This window comes from Pyrgilauda ruficollis, unplaced genomic scaffold (genome assembly GCF_017590135.1).
Source record: "Pyrgilauda ruficollis isolate IOZ18807 unplaced genomic scaffold, ASM1759013v1 scaffold937, whole genome shotgun sequence".
NCBI classification, from domain to species: Eukaryota; Metazoa; Chordata; class Aves; order Passeriformes; family Passeridae; genus Pyrgilauda; species Pyrgilauda ruficollis.
Window position 1 is genome coordinate 2,926 of NW_024531455.1, and position 8,255 is coordinate 11,180.

Genomic DNA, 8,255 nt, shown 5'->3' on the forward strand with positions numbered 1-8,255 from the left:
AAGGGGGGGGGGGGCTGGGGGGGGGGGCTAGGGGGGGGGGGGCTCAGGGCAGGGCTGAAAAGGGGAGGGGCTAAAGGGGCACAGCAAAGGTGGGGGCGGGGCCAATGAGGGTGGGGCTCAGGGTGGGGCTGAGGGGGTGTGGCCTTGCCATGAATGGCAGCAGGAACTTGGTGGGGCCAGGAAGGGGCGTGGCTTCATGCAGAACATTAATTGGGTGGGGCTAATTAGGGGTGGGGCTTGGGGTGGGCGTGGCCTCACCACAGTGCCTGGGCACTAATGAGGTGTGGTTAATTAGGGGGTGTGGCATCACAACCGAGTACTGCGCAAGAGTGGGCGGGGCTAGTGAAGGGGTGGGGCTAATTATGGGTGGGAATTAGAGGGGGCGTGGCCTCACCTCAAACAGCGCCAGGGGCCGCTCCCCCCCCACTCCGCCAGGGTTGGGAGGGGCGGGGCGAGCCCTGGCCCCGCCCCCTGGGCCCCGCCCCCGAGGGGTGGGCGTGGTCTCGGTGGGGGAGGGGCTGGAGTCGGACAGGGGGGGCCGGGAGCTGGAGGGGGAGGGGGGCTCGGGGCTGCTGTCCGAGGGCTCCGCCCCCCGCGCCGGCCACGCCCCCGGCACCGCCATGACGTCAGCAGGGAGACGGTGACGTCAGCGGGGCGGCGATGACGTCACCATCACGGCACCTGCGGGAGGAAATCCGTGGATTGAGAGGGAAAAGTGAAATTTTCCGGGGGAAATTCACATTTTTGAGGGGCTTTTTAGGGAAAAATAAGAAATTTTCGAGGAAAATTCACATTTTTAAAGAGAAAATTCACCGTATTGGAGGGGGAAATGCTGGATTGGGGGAAAATCCACGTTTTTGGAGGAAAAGACACATTTATAGAGGAAAATCCGCAATTTTGGAGGGAAAATTCACGTTTAGAGAGGAAAAATCCACAGTTTATAAAGAAAATTGTCCCTTTTGAAGAGGGGAAAAAACCGTTCTAGACACAAAAACCATAATTTAGAGGAAACTCCACCATTTTAGAGCAAAATGTACAAACTTTGAGGGAAAATCAAGATTTTTAGCAGAAAGATCCATTTTTTTGGAGGGGAAAATTGAAATTTTTAGAGGAAAAATCAGAACCATCAGAGGAAAAATCCCTGTTTTGGGGAAAATCAGTATTTTTGCAGGGAAAAATGGGAAATTTGGGGACAAAATAGAGATTTTTGGCCATGCCAAGAAGTGTTTGAGGAGGAAAGATGAATTTCAGAGAGAACCTGATTAATTTTATGGGAATAGAGAGAATTTCGGCAGGAAAAAGGGAGATGTGGGAATTTTGGGGGAAAATCACAGGTTTGGGGGGGGAAATGACATTTTTCTCTTGAAAAAGGTATTTTTTTGGGAAGAAAAATTAATTTTGGAGAAGAAAATATTCATTTTCTTGCAGGAATAAGATGAGGTTTGGGGTGGAATTGGGAATTTCCAGGAGGAAAGAGCCATTTGGGGGCAAAATGGGCATTTTTGGGAAACAATTTGGGGCAAAGTTGTGCTGTTTTGAGGGCAAATAAAAAAAATAAATCAAAATTTATAAAATATAAAACTGCATAAAGAAAGAAAAATTTAAAGAGCAGATCTTGGTGAGGATGGAGAAACTCAGAGAGGGAAAAATTCCAATTTATGGCAAAAATTGAGGGGACTCCGGGTGGAAAAAGACTCATTTGGGGGCAGAAATTTTTATTTTGGGACCAAATTCATCATTTTTGAGTTTTTTTGAGAGGGAAAAAAAGGCATTGGAGGAGCAAAAATTGAAAATTCTGGAAGGGGGCAATGAATGCTGGGGAAAAAACTCAGCTGGATGGGAAAAATGGGGAATTTTGGGGAAAATGGGGAATTTTGGGGAGAAAATGGGGAATTTTGAGAGGAAATGGGGAATTTTGAGGGAAAATGGGGAATTTTGAGGGAAAATGGGGAATTTTGAGTGAAAATGGGCAATTTTGAGGGGAAATGGGGAATTTTGAAGAGAAGTTGGAAACTGTGAGGGAAATGCCCCCACTAAAATCCCCATTTGGAGCCACCCCTCCTCTCTGAGGGCCAAATTCTCAATTTTTTGGGTCAAAATCCCTTTTTTTGAAACCAACCTCCTCATTTTGGAACCAACCCCCGACTTTTTGAGGCAAAACAGCCCCTCTTGAGGGCCAAATTCTCCCTTTTAGAGACCAAATCCCACCTTTTAAATCCAAATTCCCCCTTTTTGGTGTCAAACTCTCCTTTTTGGGTTAAACTCCCCCATTTTTGAGGCCACCCTTCCCTCATGGCCCAAATTCCCTTTTTTAGGAGTTAAATCTCCCTTTTTAGAGATAAAGTCCCTATTTTTGGGGCCAAATTCCCTATTTTTGAGGTAAAAATCCCTATTTTTGGGGTAACAATCCCTATTTTTGGAGCCCAAATCCCCATATTTAGTGCCGAACCCCACCTTTTTAGGGTGCAAACTCTTTTTTTTTAATTCAAATTTCCCCTTTTTGGGACCAAACTCCCTCTTTGGTCACAACCCTTCCACTTTCCGGGCGATTTTTCCCGGTTTTGGGTCAATTCCCCCCTTTTTTTAGACCCAACCCCCACTTTTTGGAGCGACCCCTCCCTTTTGGGGGGCCCAAATTCACTTTTCCAGGTGCCACCCCCACCCTTTTTGGGGCCAAACTCCCCATTTTTGGGGCCAAATCCTTCCCTTCTCTGGGTCCACCTCCCCTCCTCCCTCAGCCCCTCAATCCGGCCCCATTTTGGGGTAAAATTCCCCAATTTTGGGGCTCCCCCCCCCACTCCGATCCCGCCGGTACCTGAGGGGGGGCGCGGGGGTGGGGCCGGCGCGCGCTGCCCTGGCCACGCCCCCTCGCGCGCGCTGCCGCAGGGGGCGTGGCGACGCAGGGGCGCGGCCAATGAATGGGCGTGGTTATGTGAAATGGGCGTGGCCTTATTACAGCTTTGAGTGGTGGGGCGTGGTTCTGTCGGCAAAGAGGCGTGGCTTTGCGAAAGGGGCGTGGCTTTGTGACTCCTCCCCCCCCCCGGTGCCCCCAAACCCAAAGGTAAGACCACCCAGATCCCCCCGGATTTAAAGGAAAAATCAAAAAAAATCAGAGGGAAAAAATCCATCGTTTTAGTGGAAAACTGATATTTTTGCAGGGAAAATGGGAATTTTTGAGGTAAAATCCATACTTTCAGTGGAGAATCAGTATTTTTGCAGGGAAAATGGGAATTTTGAGGCTGAGATCCTCCAGATTCAGAGGAAAAATCAAAAATATTAGAGTGAAAAATCTATAGTTTTAGTGGAAAACCAGTATTTTTGCAGGGAAAATGGGAATTTTGAGGCTGAGATCCTCCAGATTCAGAGGAAAAATCAAAAATATTAGAGTGAAAAATCTATAGTTTTAGTGGAAAACCAGTATTTTTGCAGGGAAAATGGGAATTTTGGGGCTGAGTCCCTCTGGATTAGGAGGACAAATCAAATATTCGAAAGTGAAAATCCATATTTTTAATGGGAAAAATGGTATTTTTCGGGGCAAAATAGAGGGTTTTGGCCAAGCTGGAAAGTGTTTGGGGAGGAAGGAGTCATTTCAGGGAGAATCTGATAATTGTAGGGGATATAACAATTTTGCCGGGAAAAAGGGATATTTTAGGGGAAACGTGTGAATTTTGGGAGCTCATTAAGGGTGGAAATGGCGCCCCTGAGGGCAAAATGGGGGGAAAATGGAGCCTTTGAGGGGAAAATGTGGGGAAATGGAGCCCGTGAGGGAAAAATGGAGGGAAATTGAGCCCTTGAGGGGAAAATGGGGGAAATGGAGCCTTTGAAGGGAAAATAGAGGCCCTGAAGGGAAAATGGAGCCCGTGAGGAGAAAATGGGGGGAAATGGGGCCTTTGAGGGAAAAATAGAGGCCCTGAGGGGAAAATGGGGGGAAATTGAGCCCATGAGAGGAAATGGAGTCTGTGAGGAGAAATTGTGGGAAAATTGAGCCTTTGAGGGGAAAATGGAGCCCATGAGGAGGAAATGGGGGAAATGGAGCCTTTGAGGGGAAAATGGCAGAAAAGAGGGGAAAAGGGGGAAAATGAAGCCTTTGAGGGGAAAATGGGGAGGAATGGCGACCGTGAGGGGAAAATGCAATCCATGAGGGGAAAATGGGGGAAAATGAAGCCTTTGATGGGAAAATGGGGGAAAATGAAGCCTTTGATGGGAAAATGGGGGAAAATTAAGCCTTTGAGGGGAAAATGGGGAGGAATGGAGCCTTTGAGGGGAAAATGGGGAGGAATGGCGACCGTGAGGGGAAAATGGGGGGAAATTAAGGCCCTGAGAGGAAAATGGGGAGAAATGGAGCCTTTGAGGGGAAATTGTGGGCAAATTGAGCCTTTGAGGGGAAAATGGAGCCCATGAGGGGAAAAAGGGTGGAAATGGAGCCTTTGAGGGGAAAATGGGGGAAAATTGAGCCTTTGAGGGGAAAATGGGGGGAAATGGAGCCTGTGAGGGGAAACTGGAGACTGTGAGGGGAAAATGGGGCGAAATTGAGGCCCTGAGGGGGAAATGGGGGGAAAATGAAGCCTTTGAGGGGAAAATGGGGGAAATGGAGCTTTTAAGGGGAAAATGGGGAGGAATGGCGACCGTGAGGGGAAAAATGGGGGGAAATTAAGGCCCTGAGAGGAAAATGGGGAGAAATGGAGCCTTTGAGGGGAAATTGTGGGAAAATTGAGCCTTTGAGGGGAAAATGGAGCCCATGAGGAGGAAATGGGGGAAATGGAGCCTGTGAGGGGAAAATGGCAGAAAAAGGAGCCTTTGAGGGGAAAATGGGAAGGAATGGCGACCGTGAGGGGAAAATGCAATCCATGAGGGGAAAATGGGGGAAAATGAAGCCTTTGAGGGGAAAAATGGGGGAAAATTGAACATTTGAGGGGAAAATGGAGGGAAATTTGAGCCTTTGAGGGAAAAACGGGGAGAAATTGAGAGCATGAGGGGAAAATGGGGGGAAAATTGAACCTTTGAGGGGAAAATGGAGGGAAATTGAGCCTTTGAGGGAAAAACGGGGGGAAATGGAGAGCATGAGGGGAAAATGGGGATAAATGGAGCCCATGAGGGGAAAATGGGGGGAAAATTGAACCTTTGAGGGGAAAACGGGTAGAAATGGAACCTTGTGAGGGCGATGGTGGCAAATGGTGGCCATGAGGGGCAGCTGAGGGGGAAAGGAGGTGAAAATTCACCCAGTGAGGTGTGCACATGGCGCCTGGGAGATCGAGGTGACACCTCTGAGTGGCGTCCCCAGCTGAGGGCACACCTGGGGTGATGGATCAGCTGTGCAGGTGAGGATACAACCGGAATATTTGGATAAAAATGAGCTGTTATCCAAACACCATATTTTTTTAAATCCAGGATTGATAACCTGTTGCTAACAGTATTTATATTTTGTTTGATCTCACAGTTATCAGTTGTTTTGCACAGTGCTTGTGTCTCCCCAGTTCAGGGTTTCTGATGAAGGCTTCCAAGGTCTTCCTCACATCTGACCTTTTCATCTTTGTCTTCGGAGCACGGGCAGTTACGGTGATCCTTGTTCTGTCTGGTCTTAACCAGCCTAAATTCTCCATCTCGTGGCTAATTGGCTTTGCACTTGCCAATTTCTCATTAGTGATATACTTATCTATCCCTAAAGCTCTCCGCCAGGTGAGATTTTTCTTAGTTTTTTGTCAATTCAGCATTAAGCAACCAGTTAACCATATAGTAGCCATTACTTCATTAAAAAAGTTATTTATATCTGGTTATATAGGTGTGAAAGCCGTGTTAGAGGTTACATAGGTATAAAGAGCTGTGATTTGGATTGTATAGCAGTCAGGTTGCACAAATGAATAAGAAATTCTAATTTAAATTGTATTGTTATTAGCTTATTCAAATAAGCCAAGCTATACTAATGCCTTATAATGTAGAGCCTATAAACACCTTGTAACTTCGGTGCAAGTGATATAGGCATTAATGGAAAAAATATTGCAAAAGTAGATATATTTAAGCAATACGTGATAGTCTTTAAATTGTTGTTTATTATTCCAAATTAGTTCATGCTCTTGGCACCACAGAATCATTCTGACTGGAAAATGACCCCGAGTAATAAATCTTGTCCCAAGGTTTTTTGTCCCGATCACCGACAAACGCGATTTTTACCGAAAATCCCCCAATTCGCGGCGCCCTTTGCCCCCATGGCGTCCCCCGTTCCCATGGCGACGGGGCGGCCCATTCCACTCCTCCCCTGCCTCCCTCCACACTTGGTACGTTCCATGCAAATGACCCCACTGGCGCCACCAACACAGCGTTCAAACCGGCGGCCAATAGGAAGCGAGAAGGCGGGGTTACAGTGAAGATTGACAGCAATCCGAGCCTATCGCGAGGCGTGGCGCCATAGAACGGCCGCTAGAAACCGCCGACCTATCAGAGGCGGGGAGGCGGGGTTAAGGCGAAGATTGACAGCGCCCTGAGCCAATCGCGAGGCGCAGCGCTCCGTCCCTCAGCGGCCGCCTCAGCCGCCGCTTTCCCGCCCTCCGGCCGCGGCCCCGGCCCGAGACCCCCGGGACCCCCTCAGCCCCCGGGACCCTCCCGGGACCCCCCGGCCCCACCATGGGCTTCCTGAAGCTCATCGAGATCGAGAACTTCAAGTCGTACAAGGGCCGCCAGATCATCGGGCCCTTCCGCCGCTTCACCGCCATCATCGGCCCCAATGGCTCCGGTGAGTCCCGGGGGGGCTCTCGGGGGTGAGGGGGGGTCAGGGCCGCTCCCGTGGTGGTCGGAGGGGTGACCCCGAATTCTTTACACCGCTCCGCTCCCGCTCCCTCCTCCCGCCGTGCCCGGGGGCTTCCCCGTTCCCTGGGGTCCCTCCTAAGCCTTGAAGTCCCCAGTAATTCTCCGCAGCTCTTCCTCGCCCCCACCCCGTCACTCTCTGGGGTTCCCCCTCACGTCCCTCCACTCCCATGGAGTCCCCCCTATTCCATGGGGTCCCTCCTAAGTCTTGAAGTAATTTTCTACATCCCTTGCTCGCCCCTCGCCTCGCTCTCTGGGGTCCCCGCTCGCCTTCCTCCTTTTCCCATGGGGTTCCCCCCCCATTCCCTGGGGTCCCCCCTCAATTCCTTCAGTTCCCCTCATTCCATGGGGTCACCCCTTAATTTTCTGGGTTCCCTGCATTCTCTGGGGTCCCCCAATAATTCCCAGAGCTCCCCCCAAGCCCCCCATTCTCTGGGGTCCCCTTTCAATTCCCTGGGTTCCCCCATTCCCTGGGGTCCCCCCTCAATTCCCTGGGTTCCCCACATTCCCTGGGGTCCCCTCTCAAATCCCTGGGTTCCCCACATTCCCAGGGGTCCCCCTTCTTTCCCTGGGGTCCTCTCTCCAAGCCCCCCATTCCCTGTTGTCCCCCAATAATTCCCAGGGCTCCCTCCAAGCCCCCCATTCCATCGGGTCCCCCCTCAGTTCCTAGGGCTGCCCCCATTCCCTGGGGTCCCTCCTGTTTCCTTGGGGTCCCCCCTCAATTCCCAGGGCTCCCTCCAAGCCCCCCATTCCATGGGGTCCCCCCTCAGTTCCTAGGGCTGCCCCCATTCCCTGGGGTCCCTCCTGTTTCCTTGGGGTCCCCCCTCAATTCCCAACACTCCTTCCAAGGCCCCATTCCCTGGGGTCCCCCCACAATTCCTTCAGTCCCCCCATTCCCTGGGATCCCCCCTCAATTCCCTGGGGTCCCCCAATAATTCCCAGGGCTCTCTCCAAACCCCCCATTCCCTGGGGTCCCCCCTCAATTCCCAGGGCTCTCTCCAACCCCCCCATTCCCTGGGGTCCCCCAATAATTCCCAGGGCTCCCTCCAAGCCCCCCTTTGATTCCCTGGGTTCCCCTATTCCCTGGGGTCCCCCTTCTTTCCCTGGGGTCCTCTCTCCAAGATCCCCATTCCCTGGAGTCCCCCCTCAATTCCCAGAGCTCTCCCCATTCCCTGGGGTCCCCTGTCAATTCCCTGGGTTCCCCACATTCCCTGGGGTCCCCCTTCTTTCCCTGGGGTCCTCTCTCCAAGCCCCCCATTCCCTGTTGTCCCCCAATAATTCCCAGGGCTCCCTCCAAGCCCCCCATTCCATGGGGTCCCCCCTCAGTTCCTAGGGCTGCCCCCATTCCCTGGGGTCCCTCCTGTTTCCTTGGGGTCCCCCCTCAATTCCCAACACTCCTTCCAAGGCCCCATTCCCTGGGGTCCCCCCACAATTCCTTCAGTTCCCCCATTCCCTCT

General features: G+C 51.5%; 1 protein-coding gene across 1 annotated transcript in view; it reads left to right on the top strand.

The window, feature by feature from the left end:
- Nucleotides 1–6,498: 6,498 nt before the first annotated feature.
- Nucleotides 6,499–8,255, top strand: part of LOC121365352 (structural maintenance of chromosomes protein 1A-like) — a gene marked incomplete at its 3' end in the record, with an annotated part of 14,722 nt that continues 12,965 nt past the window's right edge. The window contains exon 1 of the mRNA XM_041489447.1: nt 6,499–6,752. Within this exon, the coding sequence (XP_041345381.1) occupies nt 6,619–6,752 (134 nt within the window). The remainder of the gene's footprint in view (nt 6,753–8,255) is intronic.